Genomic DNA, 16,410 nt, shown 5'->3' with positions numbered 1-16,410 from the left:
GCTTTGTCAAGCCTGACCTTAAAAACCTCTAAGGAAGGAGATTCTACCACCTCCCTAGGTAACGCATTCCAGTGTTTCACCACCCTCTTAGTGAAAAAGTTTTTCCTAATATCCAATCTAAACCTCCCCCACTGCAACTTGAGACCATTACTCCTCGTTCTGTCATCTGCTACCATTGAGAACAGTCTAGAGCCATCCTCTTTGGAACCCCCTTTCAGGTAGTTGAAAGCAGCTATCAAATCCCCCCTCATTCTTCTCTTCTGCAGGCTAAACAATCCCAGCTCCCTCAGCCTCTCCTCATAACTCATGTGTTCCAGTCCCCTAATCATTTTTGTTGCCCTTCGCTGGACTCTCTCCAATTTATCCACATCCTTCTTGAAGTGTGGGGCCCAAAACTGGACACAGTACTCCAGATGAGGCCTCACCAATGTCGAATAGAGGGGAACGATCACGTCCCTCGATCTGCTCGCTATGCCCCTACTTATACATCCCAAAATGCCATTGGCCTTCTTGGCAACAAGGGCACACTGCTGACTCATATCCAGCTTCTCGTCCACTGTCACCCCTAGGTCCTTTTCCGCAGAACTGCTGCCTAGCCATTCGGTCCCTAGTCTGTAGCTGTGCATTGGGTTCTTCCGTCCTAAGTGCAGGACCCTGCACTTATCCTTATTGAACCTCATCAGATTCCTTTTGGCCCAATCTTCCAATTGGTCTAGGTCCTTCTGTATCCTATCCCTCCCCTCCAGCGTATCTACCACTCCTCCCAGTTTAGTATCATCCGCAAGTTGTAGTTTTGGCACATGAATTTATATTATTGTGAGACAGTCTCTCACTGGCTTCAAGATCTTTTCTCCAAGTCTGGCAGTAGCAGCATTCCATCTCCAGAACTAAGGTATCAGAGGTTCTGTTTCTTGATGACTTTCTGGTGTGAGGGAATTTGCTTCTGGAGCCCTTATCCTGTTTCAGAGGCTGAGACTTGTAAACCTGATCATGAGCTCATTAACCTTGTGTCTGTCCCATCTGGGATACAATTTGAAGTACCCAACTTAGAGGAACTTTCTTCTCAATGGAGAGGACACTTGGTGTTAATTCAGCAGTTCAGGAGTATCAAGCCCTTCTTCAGTGCGCTTTCATAAGACATAGTGAAGTCAGTCAGTGGGTCTTTGGATCTATGAGCGCAGACCCTTGTATACATTCAAAGTGCAGAATTGCAACCTGGATGTATATAATATGGATCACATGGTTTGTATTGTGTATAATTATCTTTATAAAATACATTTTTACTAGATTTTTACCCTTGGAGAACCAATCGAACAGTGCATAGAAGACCCTGCATTGACAAGTCCTGTGGTTCCTTTGAAAAATAATTACTTGCCAGCTATCAACGTACTGGCAAAAGTCAAAATGAGAATTGGTAAGAAAAATCAAGTACATTGTTGCAGTAATGGGTCTGATGAATAGTTGAAAACTAATATCAGATTAACTGAAATAGTACCAGAGGGGTATGAATTACATCAATTTTTCATTAAGTAATGGTAAAAATGTGAGGAAAATATTTCCTTCTGAAATCTTCAGTAAATGGAAACAGTCATTGCAAATAGCAAAACAACTATACAGACAAGGTACAACTATTACAACAACCATAAACATTTTAAAAATATGATTTTTCATAAATATTATAGTTTTGTATAATGCATGTTACTATATCCCATATAGTTTGCATTCACATATCCATTTATTTTGCTTTTCTGAGTGTTATGTATACAACTGCCAAGTGCAATGTGTAGTTTTAAATTAATAACTTTCATTCTTTCCAAGCAGAAGTTAACAATACCATGCTGAGTGCCACACACAGCATTTATTCTCTGAGAATTGCCCATATATATTCCAACTCCCTAATGTATGGATCCCCATGGGGAGTCATCTCAGAGAACAGTTGTTATGGTAACTAAACATTTTTTAAAAAAGAATAGGAGATAATCTGGGCCAATATTCCTTCTCTCAATAAAATAAGTTATAATGTTTAATGCTGTGTGTGAGCTGTTAATGAACAAATAAATTCTGCTTCATTTGTCTAGTGTAACTAGCAGTGCATGATATTTTTTGGCACATTACTTGGAAATGTACTGAATATACTCAGAAAAAAGCTTTAAACTCTGTTTGATGTTTAAATTAAATTAAATTAAATCATTACTGGACCTCTGTCAGTAAAAAGCCAAATGTTTAAAAAGTCAGGACATTCATAGCTAAAGTTACACAAACAATATTAATCTTGTCTGCATATTCCCTCCTGCCAATTGTCTTTTGGTGTAGTGCAGTGGTGGGCAACCTGCGGCCCGTGGGCCACACACAGCCCGTAGGTTGCCCACCACTGGTGTAGTATCTGAATCATGGTAGATTACAGATATCAGTATTTAGGACAAGGCAGAGTGGTCTCTTTGGTTCACAAAGATGGCTATGATATAGTTAGGCCCCCACCAATTTCACAGTCCATTTTGGTCAATTTCGCGGTCATAGGATTTTAAAAATCATACATTTCATGATTTCAGATATTTAAATCTGAAATTTTATGGTGTTGTAACTGAAGGGGTCCTGACTCAAAAGGGGAATGTGGGGGAGTTGCAAGGTTATTATAGGAGGGTTGCATTATTGCCACCCCTACTTCTGCACTGCTACTGATGGCAGTGCTGTCTTCGGAGCTGGATAGCCAGAGAGTGGCAGCTTCTGGCCGAGAGCCCAGCTCTGAAGACAGCACTGCCAGCAGCAGCAGCAGCAGCACAGAAGTAAGAATGGCATGATATGGAATTGCCACCCTTACCTCTGTGCTGCTGCCTGCAGAGTTGGGTGGCTGGAGAGTGGTGGTTGCTGTTCGAGGGCCCAGTTCTGAAGGCAGTGCAGAAGTACGGGTGGCAATACTGTGACCGCCTACAATAACCATGGGGGAGAGCGGGAAATGCAATGTCAGTGTTTCAAATGGTATTTGATGGTTCAGCTGCCCATATGTGATGTGAGACACTATATGCACATCTGACTCTACAGTATGGTATTTACAGTGTGAACTGGAACCAAGATCTTGTAACTTTAATGATGATGTAATCTCAGTAGCTCCGGTTCTTTTCTTTCTCTTCATTAAAGTTGTATTCCCAAAGGTGCTTGTACAAATGTTTAAAATATACAAAAATAAAGAGAAGAGTTCCAGGTACAGTGACTTACCATCCATATAATTCCAGTTCACACAATATAAATCACCCAGCAAAATAATGACCTCATTTGGTCAGTGTTTACCCTTCAGCCTAAACTTTTAGGAAAAGCCTAGGAGAATAGATAAGCTTTGCAGAGTTCCATGGAAAATGTCAAAGAAGCCTCTAGATCTGAAGGGTGCAAAAGGGGCTTTGACATTTGGAGATTCCTGGCAAAGTTGGTTTTGTATAGAATCTGAAGTTCAAGTGCAACTAGGGAATGATTCACTGCCAGTCCTTCCAAATGTCCTCTGCAAGGTCTGGTTCCTGTGACCCATGTGAACCGAGCCATGCAAGATGGTTTCAGAGTAGCAGCCGTGTTAGTCTGTATCCGCAAAAAGAAAAGAAGGACTTGTGGCACCTTAGAGACTAACAAATTTATTTGAGCATAAGCTTTCGTGAGCTACAGCTCCCTTCATCGGATGAAGAGAGCTGTAGCTCATGAAAGCTAATGCTCAAATAAATTTGTTAGTCTCTAAGGTGCCACAAGTCCCTTTTTTTTTTTCCAGGATGGTTTGTTTTGAAAGATCTTAATGATCTCTCAGCTCCACAGGACCTCACTGAAAATATTTGTACCATTTAGATTTTTGGAGTTTAGTACTGTAAAATAATTCTCGTTGCCAGGAAGTTATTTCCTTTTTACAGTATTTGTGTTTTTTGATAAACGATTTACCAAAGCCTGCCTAAAATGTTTTCCTTTCAGCACATGCATTAGCTCAAGAAGTAGCTTGCACATCTAAAAGAGAGAATCCATTACAATGGTTACCTGTTCTCAGTCACTTAGAAACAGCATTGGACCTTTGCAGAACATCTGCAACAAGAGAATTAGATTTGGAAGCAGAAATTCTGTTTCAGAAAGGTAAGCAAAATCCTGGTTGTGTGACATGACTATCTTTCCAACTTATACTTATGCCTGCAGTATGCCTTAGAATGGATACATGCTCCTGACATTTCCCACATTGACAGACTCTCTACTGCAATAATAAAAAATATCTCTACTGCATTTAATTATACTTGAATATATTTAACAAGAGTATAGTATATAATGACACATTTCAGAAATACAAGAGGAGTTTCATAGAATCATTAGGACTGGAAGGGACTTCAAGATGTCTTCTAGTCCAGTCCTCTGCACTAAGGCAGGACTAAATATTATCTAGACAATCTCTGACAGGTGTTTGTCTAACCTGTTCTTAAAAACCTTCAATGATGGAGATTCTACAACCTTTCTGGGCAATTTATTCCAGTGCTTAAGTACCCTGATAGGAAGTTTTTCCTAATGTCCGACCTAAACTTCCTTTGAGGCAAATTAAGCCCATTGGTTCTTGTCCTATCCTCAAAGGTTAACAAGAACCAGGGCTGGATTAAGACCTTTAGAAGCCCTAAACACTGAAAAGATTATGGTGCCCCCCCATATGTAATTAAAATAAAAACAATACTATATCATAAAATAACATTTTATTTTTTGAAATGACACAAAACTTACATGTAGGCTGAAATTAAAATAGCTTTTTTCTAGATTTTCTGATTGCAAAATTCTGGATAAGCTCATCGAAGCTGACTCGACAAAGCATGTCCGCTTCCATACACAATAGGGAAAGTGAATCAAGTCTGTCCTGACACATTGTTGTTCTCTGAGGGGTTTTTATTCTTTTCAGCTGAGAAAAAGAGCATTCTCCAGAGCAGTTAGTAATCATCAATGTTAAAAAAATATGTAGTGCGATCTCTACATTTGGAAATCACATTGTATTCCATCTTTCAATATTGTGTCATGAAGATCAATGTGACTGAATTTCATTTTTCCTATTTCATTAAATTTTGCATGCATATAACAGTGGAACTGCCATACTTCTCCACAGAGATTCATGTTCAAGTCAACAGGGTATGAGTCAACTAGCTTTTGGGAACCTTGTGAATATTGTTCGTCAGATAAGTCCATATCATTCAGAAAAGAAAATCTACTTTGTACACTTCACCTCTCCTCTTCATATGAGTGTCAAGTATATCAATTATAGCGTAGTAAGTAGATACGCAAAATTTGTCTGTAGGATTCAATGCTGTTTCTGTTGCACTGCTATCATTTGCTGTTTTTTTTCCTGATTCACTTGTGGGACTGGGCTTCTCTGTAGTTAGTATCAGGCAAGAAATCTTTTGATATGTCTTCAAATCTTTCGAAATCATTCCTCAAAGTGTGTAAGTGCTAATGATCGACAGAGGTCTGCACGTTTTCAAATCCAATTCTTTTTCTTGGAGAGCTTGACTTGTGTGGTAAAAGTGTTGTAAAATTTCATTCCACATGGTCAACACGAATACAAACTCTATTTCTTGCTTCTTCTTTGCAATGTTTTCTGCCTCTCGTATAGTTTCTCCCTTTTGTGACTGGTCTTCAGTTATACTTTCTAATGCACCCATAATCTTTGAGTAGGATTCCAGAATTGTACTTGTTGACACTGCATGTGCCTCCCAGTGAGTATTAGAAAGATTTCAACACATGATTATTGCCCAAATATGTTTTAAGAACTGCCCATCAGTGTGCTAAGGCAGAGAAAAATGTATAAAGTAACTGGACTGTTGAGAAACAACTTACTGCCACCGGACAACAATCAGCACTGCGGCCAACAAGATTGAGAGAGTGTGCAGCACATGGTATGAATATGGCATATTTGTTCTGTTCTAAAAATTTCTTCTGCATTCCTTGAGAACGCCCTGACATGTTGGCAGCGTTGTCATAAGATTGACCTCTGCACTTTGAGAAATCCATTTTGCAAACTTGGCACAGATAATGCAGTACTTGATTTGCCATTTCTTCACCAGTGTGGCTTTTCAAATTGAGGAATGTTATAAATGGTTCAACTGGTTTTCCATCTGTGGGAGACACATATCTTAGTACAATACTCAATTGATCAATAAGTGAAAGATCAGGTGTAGAGTCGACAGATAAACAGAAGTACCCAGCAGTACATATTTCATCCACAATAGCTGAATGAACTTTGTCACTCATTAGACCAATGAGTTAATCACATATTGTCTTGGATAAGTATGATGGGTTACCTTTGCCAGCACTCCCATATTTTGAGATATGGCCTGCTAAAATGGGTTAAACTGAGCCACAAGCTCCAACAATCCCAAGAAACTTCCATTCTGCAATGATCCAAATGTGATTTCCTCGCATTATTTCGATCTACGTTAGTAGGACGCCCCCCTGGTTTAGGTGGGGATAAGTAATAAAAAGAGAACAGTAAAACGGGGGAAAAGTGTGGAGTGGAGTGTCAGGAAGTCTAACAAAGTTCTGATTTTTCCCATGATGACTACTTCGATGCTTTTTTTGAAATATCAAATATCAAGCTTTTTTAAAAAAACACTTTTTTTTTTTTGGTGCCCCCTGCTTTGCTGGTGCCCTAAGCATGTGCTTAGTCTGCCTACTGGGTAATCCAGCCCTGACAAGAACAATTTTTCTCCCTCCTCCTTGTAACAACCTTTTATGTACTTGAAAACTGTTATATCCTCCCTCAGTTTTTTCTTCTTCAGAGTAAACAAATCCAGTTTTTTCAATCTTTCCTCATTGGTCATATTTTCTAGACCTTTAATCACTTTTGTTGCTCTCCTCTGGACTTTCTCCAATTTGTCTACATCTTTCTTGAAATGTGGCACCCAGAACTGGACACAATACTTCAGTTGAGGCTTTATCAGTGCAGAGTAAAGCAGAAGAATTACTTCTGGTGTCTTGCTTACAGCACTCCTGCTAATACATCCCAGAATGATGTTTGCTTTTTTTTTTTGCAACAGTGTTATACTGTTGACTCATATTTAGCTTGCGATCCACTATGACTCCCAGATCTCTTACCACAGTACTCCTTCCTAAGCAGTCATTTCCCATTTTGTATGTGTGCAATTAATTGTTCCTTCCTAATCGGAGTACTTCTCATTTGTCCTTGTTGAATTTCATCCTATTTACTTCAGACCATTCTCCAGTTTGCCCAGATCATTTTGAATTTTAATCCTATCCTCCAAAGCACTTGCAACCCCTCCCAGCTTGGTGTCATCCGCAAACTTTATAAGCGTACTCTCTATGCCATTGTCTAAATAGTTGATGAAGATATTGAACAGAACCAGACCCAGGACCAATCCCTTTGAGAACCCCACTCAATATGCCCTTCCAGCTTGACTGTGAGCTACTGATAATTACTCTCTAGAAATGGTTTGGCAACGAGTTATGTACCCACCTTATAGTAGCTCCATCTCGGTTGTCTTTCCCTAGTTTGTGTATGAGAAAGTTATGTAAGACAGTATCAAAAGCCTTACTAAAGTCAAGATATATCATACCTACTGCTTCACGTCTATCCGCAAGGCTTGTCAGCCTGTCAAAGAAACCTATTAGGATGGCTTGACACATTTTGTTTTTGGCAGATCCATGCTGATTATTATCACCTTATTATCTTCTAGGTGTTTGCAAATTGATCTCTTTAATTGTTTGCTCCATTATCTTTCCAGTTACTGAAGTTAAGTTGACAGGTCTGTAATTCCCTACGTTGTCTTAATTCTTTTTATAGATTGGCACTATATTTGCCATTTTGCAGTCCTCTTGAATTTCTCCTATCTTCCATTATTTTTTGAAGATAAACTAGGTAGGTGAACAAATGATTATCAGAGAGTAAGGGGCACAATCAAGAAAGATAAGGATATTGCAGAGACACTAAATGACTTCTTTGCATCAGTCTACAGTAAAGAGAATGAGAGGATTGAGACAAATTTCAAAATGCTATGGAATTAAATAAGAGTCCCGTTAAATTAATTGCAGTAGGGTTCAAAGTCATATATATTGGAAAGAACAATCTGAAATATTGACATGCATTATTGGATTCTAATGACATCTAGGTGTCACTGTGTTTCCAAAGTTGATTATTGTAACTATTTCACATATTTCAATACAGGGTAATACTTCAGTTTGGAATAACTTGTCATACTGATATCATACATTACATTTAAAAGCAAATTGAAGAAAACTGAATATGTGCCCATTACTTGCTTATCAGCAGGAGAAAAAAGGCAACCTGAGTTTCCTGCAGGAAAAAGCAATTTGGGTCTTGCAGAGAAAAGAATAAAATCATGCAAAACTGCTTTGTGTTTCTTTCTTAGGTAAGGTAGAGCGCCAGATTATTGAAGCAGGTAACAATAAGTCACCACAAGCTGCTGAAACCCTGTTGAATGCCATAAAAGTGAGCCAGCGAAATGATCAAAACTTTGGGTAAAGAACTGTGAATATAAGTTTTCATAATACTTTCTCACTTTAGATATGTGCCACTATGTAGTGTTCAGCTTTATTCTGGGACTTTTTGTGATGCTTCTTTTATAAAGGACAGGCTTCTTTCCCTCTTTGTGGAGAGATTGTCTATTCCAAGATAAAAGAAATATTGATATAGTTTCTTATATAATGTAAATGTTGCAGGGGATTAAATATACATTTCCATAAACACTGAAATAACCAACACATAAATATTACGTTAGATAAAAGTTAGAGCTTTCAGTTTTGTTTTGGAACATGTACCCTCTGTTTCAGCTCCAGGAACAAAAAGTGCTAAATTTAAGTTGATCGTTTTATTTCATTTTAAAAAACATGAATTGCAGTCCACGTCCAAAGGATAGAAAACCAGCAACTGTAGCAGGCAGTGCAGCTGGCCACCAAGCAAGAACAGCAGAACTAGTGACCCGGAAGCGAATGTTAGAAGTCAACCAACATCAATATGAGCAGCAACAGGAAGAGCAGAGGAAGAACGGGGATGGCCAGGAGCTTCTCCTGAAATGGCTGCTGGAGGGGTCCAGTGCCAATGTCAGAACTGACTGAGGCTGCATGAACCAACTCAGACCGGCCAAATTGGGCCCGAGTGATGACCTTGAAGACTATTTGATTATGTTAGAGAGAGTAACAATAGCCGTGAAGTGGCTATGAGCATCTAGGGGGAGCTCAGGCCACCTACCAAGGTCTCAGTGAGGTTGCCTGACATCATAGCATAGTAAAAACTATTGTCTTGCACTATCACCGTTGCTCCTGATCTGAACCCTATTATTGCCCAAGGGATCTTCCTTAAGCACCTGGAAACCCAATCCAGAGCTTGGGAGTCCTAAAGAACTTTCCAGACAATGACTTCAACAGCAGCTTGGCCTGAATATGTGGGAAAGGGCAGCTGTATGAGGGATCCCAGGGGGAGTAGGTGAGGAGTAGGTGCCTGTAGCCTGGCAAGCTAAAAGAGTTAGCAGCTAGAAACAACCGAAAGGACAGATGGAGATGGAGAAGGGCAAATGTGCCTTGGAACAGGAACGAGAACAGTGTTCCTTGGTATTAGTTACCAGCAAAAAGCTGGCAATAGACTGGAAGGACCTAGAGGCTTGAATCGATTCAGGCAGTGAGGACCAGGATGAGCAGCTTTGGGATACTGGACATCAAGATTGTTAGTTTCTATTCCTGACTCAGGGAGCAGATTGTGGTCTCATGGTTACATACAGTATAGCCAAATATAGCAATGCCCCTGATTGGGTTCTCTGTGGGGACAAAACTGGGGTCCTCTGCATGTGAAAACATGATCCTCTACCACTTGAGCCAAAGAATCAGAACTCTGAGCACAGAAGCAGTAGTAGAGGCATAAACCTTTATATGTGGCTTCCCTTCTAGAGGGTGACACAGTACCATACTGTGTTAGTGTAGGTTTCATAAGCATCTAATGTGCCATGTTCCTTCTGAAAGAATGTGTGGCGAAGTAGATGAGACATAGTTCTGTATTAGAGACCTGGGTTCTGTTCTGGATTGTACCTGATGTGACCTTGTGCAAGCTCTTAGTTATCTAATCTGTGAAACTGGTGAATGAGAGTTATTCCCCACAATGTAAAATGTTGTCTCAGAATAAGAATTGTGACATGCACAGAAATATTAACAGTTTTGAAGAGCTGGGTCTAGAACTCATGATCTTTGATTTTTGTTGCTTAGTGCAGCTTCCCTTAGTCTACACAGCAGTGTGTTAGTGTCTCTCTCTTGTTTTGTTTCACAAGAATCATGTCCCTGTTGGAACTTAGCACAATAAATCTGTGAATTGGCAACAGTTCAGCATGTGACTGTGCTTGGAAAGAGGACTACATAGTCAGGAGACTGTGTTCCTCATAGGAAGAGTCCAGAGTGGCAGGAGGACCTGGAGAGAGCCAATTAGGAAGCCTGGAAAAATGACCTACAGGGAGCATGAATATTAAAGAATCTCTCCAATCATAGAGTCTCGGCCCATGATTATAAGGATATGTAGGAAATGGCCCAGAGACAAAGTGAAGAGGACACGCTGCTTGAAAGTTTAGGGTCTCAGGCTCAGGTTTGAGTTGAGAGAGGGATTACGTTCCCCGTACCTCAGCTGAGCCTAGTACAGGGCTGAAGGGGCTGTTTTCTTTGTCTGGACATGTTTTGTTTATTCCTGGAAGAGGAAGGATCTTTGTATAGATTTGTCTGGAGAGCTATACCCCAAATCAACCATCCATGAGAGAGAAAAACTGAGGCAGTGGACATGTGACCTAACATTGAAGCAGTAGATTGTGCTTATAGGAACGTGTACAAATTGTGTACATAGAACCAGATCAGTTTGACAAACAGTTTTTTGTTTACCAAGTACTTGTTTGCATATTACACAAAATACATTTTGCATATTCCTAAATAGTTATGCCATTTGTTAGGTTTTCTTGCCTGGTATGGTATGCCTTTCTTACTTGAAGTCTTTATATCAGGACTGGATATTTTTCTAAAATATCTGCTATATCTCAAACTGGAGTTATGGACTGGATGTAGGAATCACTGGAGTTCTACAGCCTGTATTATGCAAAAGTTCAGACTGGATAATCGTAATAGTCCCTTCTGGCCTTAAAATCAGTGCATTTGTGTATTTATTTTTGCAGGCTGATAAGGAAATCCTACCTGGAGATAGCACTGTTATATTTCCATTTGGCTACATATAAGGAAGAGGCTTTGCAAACTGTTAAGATAGAGGCATCCAAAACAAAGGTACGTACTCCTTTTTTTAGATCGTAACCTCTTCAGAGCATGGACCATGTCGTCTTTTAGCACGTTGTGGACATTACCACAATATATATTACAAATAAATAATACTAACTCAAAGTAGAGCGGTAGGATTCTAATTTAGTTAATTTGGTTTATGGTATTTTTGCAATGTTAATGTTGTATGTAAAAATGGTTTCAAATAAACAGGAAAACACTGAGGTCAGAAGAACAACCCCAAAATTGTGGCTTAGTTTCAGATTCTGTACTAATGAATTTGTGGTTCTCAAACAAAGTATCATTATAAAGTGATCTTCAAACATTTTTCAGACTGCTGTTACTCAGTATATTGTTTGTATACTGTTTTACAACTGGAGATGAGGGGCAACATTGCAGACACAAAAGACTAGTGTACAGCAAGGTACAGTCACAAGCACTACACCATCAGGGAATACAGGTCAAGTAGATAAGGAAAAAAGAGGTAGTAGAAAGGTCACTTAAAACTCAAGACAATGTTTACTGACAAAAAATGGAAAAAGCTGTATACTAGAACTCTGTAAAAGCGCGGGATCATGATGTGCCTTCAAAAATATAGGGGAGACCCATTTATATAGTTTGGGTGGTTTTTAAAATACATCTGACTTTTCACAAATGTTACTGATTTCTGTAACTTAATTACCATGACTCCTCCAGGACCTCCTCCCCACCAACTATGTATTTCCATGGCAAACCTACCAACCTAATTATGAACTGTTGCTAAATTTTAGACTACTCCCAAAGAAAACTTGGCTTCTATCGACAGAATCTCCCATGTAACTGAAGTGTACAGAGCACAGGCCTGGATTGCAATCAGAGCAGCTACACAGGTTGGTGTGATATTGATCCCATTTTTGGGTATGGCTACACAGCAAAATAATAATAATAATCCTGTGGCAGTGAGTCTCAGACCCTGGGTCAGTTGACCAGGGCTCTGTGATAAATGAAGGGGGGGGGCACTCCCTTTTATGGCCAGCCAGCCAGCCAGTAGCTATAAAATCCCTTAGTAGCTGTTCTCAAATTGCTCTACCTGTAAAGGGTTAAAAAGTCTCACTGCTATGCATAGGTAAAAGGAAGTGAGTGGGCACCTGGCCAAAAGAGCCAGTGGGAAGGCTAGAACTTTTTAAAATTGAAACAAGACTCCCCTTTTGTCTGTCCGTGGTGGTTCTCCTGGAGAGAATGGACAGAGAAGCTATGCTGTAAGAAGCTTGGGCCAGGTATGAAAAATCCTCAGTATCATACCTAGAAACTACTCATTTGAAACCCCAGATATGTAAGTAGAGCAGGAAATGTTTAGGAAGACGCAATTAGGTTTATCCCTTTTATTTCTTTATGGCTTGCGGATTCCTCTGTGCTAACCCCAGGTGCTTTTTGTTTTGCTTGTAACCTTTAAACTGAACCTCAAGAAAGCTATTCTTGATACTTAATCCTTGTAGTTTTTTTTAATCTAGCAAATGCCTAAATTCCCAGATGTGTTTTCTTTCTTTTTTTTATTAATAAAATTTACCTTTTTTAAGAACAGAATTGGATTTTTGTGTCTTAAGAGGTTTCTGCACATGTTGTTTAACTAGCTGGTGGCAATAGCTGATTTCTTTTTTTTTTTTCTTTCTCAGCTCTTGTGTGTGTGTGTGTGTGTGTGTGTGTGTGTGTGTGTGTGTGTGTAGAGGGCTTGAGGGTTCCCCACAGGAAGGAATTTCCATGTGCGCCTTCCTGGGTTCTCAAAGGGGTTCTTGCACTTGGGTGGTGGCAGCATCTACCCATCCAAGGTCAGAGAGAAGCTGTAACCTTGAGAGTTCAATACAAGCCTGGAGTGGCCAGTATTAATTTTTAGAATCCTTGCAGGGCCCCACCTTCTGCACTGGAAGTGCCAGAGTAGGAAATTAGCCTTGACAGGATTGCATTGCTGGACTAAAAATAACAGTGTAGGTGTTCGGGCTCGGACTAGAGCCTGGGCTCTGAGGCCCTCCCCCGTTGCCAGGTTTCAAAGCTCCAGCCTGAGCCCAAACATCTACATTGCTATAGCCTCACAGCTCAAATCCCATGAGCCCAAGTCAGTTGACATGAGCTCTGAGACTCGCTGCCTCAGGGCTTTTTTTGCTGTGTAAACATACCCTGTATTTCACTCCTACCAGCTGTGAAGACAACACAACATAGGAGAGACAAGAATTAAAATTCATTGGGACTTCTGCCAGGCATGTTATTTGGAATACTTAAAATTAATGCTGTATGAGCAATGCTTTTCATCTCTCCTGGCCATGTCTGACACAGGTTGCTTTTACTTTGATTCAATGCAAATCTAGGAATTAAGTGCCTTATATGTATGCATACACATTTGACATGTGGGCAGACATCAGTGGCATCCAGGTGAGGATGTCTGATTTGAAATCACTTGTGTAATAATTAAGTTGTCAACAGTAATGACCTATTTAAGTGAGATATGTACTCCATTCAGAGAGAAATGGAAGATTTCCCCAGTCACCTCTGGTGTTGGGTGCTTAATTTTTTGTAGTCTGTTTTCTAGTGTGTGTGTGTGTGTGTATGTATATATATGTGTGTGTATGTATATATATAATATAACAATGACTTGATTCTGACTAAATTAAATGTTAATTTTAGGTCAGTGAAGCTATGCTTGCTTCTCAGCTATTAATTGGAAAGAAGAGTGTTAAAGGCCACGAAGTGAAAGCCGCAACACAACAGAACATCCCAGAATTTGCTTCTATGGACCTTCTTGCTTCATACAAAGATTTTTTGTCTGGTATTACTTTATATCTTACAACTGTAGAGCGTTTAATAATCCATGGAAAATATCCATCACATGTAATATTATAGTGAATTTAATATGTAAACTCAGATCATCTGGTTTACCTTGGTATTAGGTTCAATCACTTGTTTTTTTGGTAGTAAAGAAACATGAAAGCTTTCTTATTAGTTTTTCATGCTTGCAATACATTTTATTTGTAATACATGTAAAGTAAAGACAAAATCCTTCCTTGCCATTCAAAGAAGTACAAGACTTAAAGATGAGGGAACATCTGCCACTGCCCAGTACACCCTTACAGGAGCAGGGCAAATTACACTCCTAATGGTTTTAGTGCCAGCTAACTCACCTGCCAGCACTTCATATCACCAAGGGAGATTGGCCAACTGAGTTAGGGGTGTTACTGTGTACCTAACTCCCTGTGAGCATACTGGGGTTGGCAAGTAAATCAGTGTGTGTGGTGGGAGGGATGGACACACTGCTAAACTGTTACTTTTTAAGACAGGTTTCAGAGTAACAGCCGTGTTAGTCTGTATTCGCAAAAAGAAAAGGAGTACTTGTGCCACCTTAGAGACTAACCAATTTATTTGAGCATGAGCTTTCGTGAGCTACAGCTCACTTCATCAGATGTATGCCGTGGAAACTGCAGCAGACTTTATATATACACAGAGAATATGAAAAAATACCTCCTTGCCTACAGACAGCCCCGCAACCTGAAGCAAATACTCACCAACAACCACATACCACACAACAGAACCACTAACCCAGGAACCTATCCTTGCAACAAAGCCCGTTGCCAATTGTGCCCACATATCTATTCAGGGGACACCATCACAGGGCCTAATAACATCAGCCACACTATCAGAGGCTCGTTCACCTGCACATCCACCAATGTGATATATGCCATCATGTGCCAGCAATGCCCCTCTGCCATGTACATTGGTCAAACTGGACAGTCTCTACGTAAAAGAATAAATGGACACAAATCAGATGTCAAGAATTATAACATTCATAAACCAGTCGGAGAACACTTCAGTCTCTCTGGTCACGCAATCACAGACATGAAGGTCACTATCTTAAAAGAAAAAAACTTCAAATCCAGACTCCAGCGAGAAACTGCTGAATTGGAATTCATTTGCAAATTGGATACTATTAATTTAGGCTTAAATAGAGGCTGGGAGTGGCTAAGTCATTATGCAAGGTAGCCTATTTCCTCTTGTTTTTTCCTACCCCCCCCCCCAGATGTTCTGGTTTAACTTGGATTTAAACTTGGAGAGTGGTCAGTTTGGATGAGCTATTACCAGCAGGAGAGAGAGTTTGTGTGTGTATGGGGGTGGGGGGATGTGAGAAAACCTGGATTTGTGCTGGAAATGGCCCACCTTAATTATGCACATTGTAGGGAGAATGGTCACTTTGGATGAGCTTTTACCAGCAGGATACTGAGTTTGTGTGTGTGGGTTTTGGGAGGGGGGTGAGGGGGTGAGAGAACCTGGATTTGTGCAGGAAATGGCCCAACTTTATTATCATGCACATTGTGTAAAGAGTTGTCACTTTGGATGGGCTATCACCAGCAGGAGAGTGAATTTGTGTGGGGGGGTGGAGGGTGAGAAAACCTGGATTTGTGCTGGAAATGGCCCACCTGATGATCACTTTAGATAAGCTATTACCAGCTGGACAATGGGGTGGGAGGAGGTATTTTTTCATATTCTCTGTGTATATATAAAGTCTGCTGCAGTTTCCACGGCATACATCTGATGAAGTGAGCTGTAGCTCACGAAAGCTCATGCTCAAATAAATTGGTTAGTCTCTAAGGTGCCACAAGTACTCCTTTTCTTTTTAAGACAGCTGTGCATGCTGAATCAGGATTATCTGAGCCAACCTGCCCTATGCCCAGAGGGATGGCTCCTGACCCTCTGGTCAGCTACCATTGCTTCTTTTCACATGGTGAGTTAGGACAGATTTTTTCTCTAAAGGTTAGTTTTACCTTGGAATGTCTGAATTTGGAATAAAAAAAGAAATATTACCATTAGTCAGTAAGGTTCTGTTTGATTTGTTTTTCAAAGGAATTCTGAAATTAAGCAGTTATAAAACACTTATTAGGGCTGCAGATTAGTCATGGCATTTTTTATCAAAAATCCTGGAGCACTCATGGTCAATTCAGTAAAAGTCATGGGTCATTACATTTATTGTGACTGCTCCCTGATTATTTTTTATTTAAAAAAAAAAAAAAACTTCCTCCTTGCCTCACACTCACCCTGGGTAGTGGCAGCTCCTGCAGTGCCTGTCCTGCAGGACTCTGCCTGGTGCCCCATGCTCACCCTGCAGCAGAGACTCCTGCAGCTGCTGTCCCA

At 40.2% G+C, this 16,410-nt stretch overlaps 1 protein-coding gene across 1 annotated transcript in view; it reads left to right on the top strand.

Moving 5' to 3' along the window:
- CFAP54 (cilia and flagella associated protein 54) overlaps positions 1–16,410 on the top strand; it is a 216,676-nt gene that overhangs the window by 167,582 nt on the left and 32,684 nt on the right. Inside the window, exons 57-62 of the mRNA XM_084646844.1 lie at positions 1,288–1,414; positions 3,943–4,098; positions 8,376–8,484; positions 11,163–11,268; positions 12,030–12,128; positions 13,915–14,056. Coding sequence (XP_084502970.1) covers positions 1,288–1,414; positions 3,943–4,098; positions 8,376–8,484; positions 11,163–11,268; positions 12,030–12,128; positions 13,915–14,056 — 739 coding nt within the window. The remainder of the gene's footprint in view (positions 1–1,287; positions 1,415–3,942; positions 4,099–8,375; positions 8,485–11,162; positions 11,269–12,029; positions 12,129–13,914; positions 14,057–16,410) is intronic.

The sequence above is a fragment of the Lepidochelys olivacea genome, assembly GCF_965140295.1.
Source record: "Lepidochelys olivacea isolate rLepOli2 genome assembly, chromosome: 1".
Lineage (NCBI taxonomy): Eukaryota > Metazoa > Chordata > Testudines > Cheloniidae > Lepidochelys > Lepidochelys olivacea.
The sequence above is the reverse complement of the archived record's forward strand: the minus strand, read 5'-3'. Positions and strand labels throughout refer to the sequence as shown.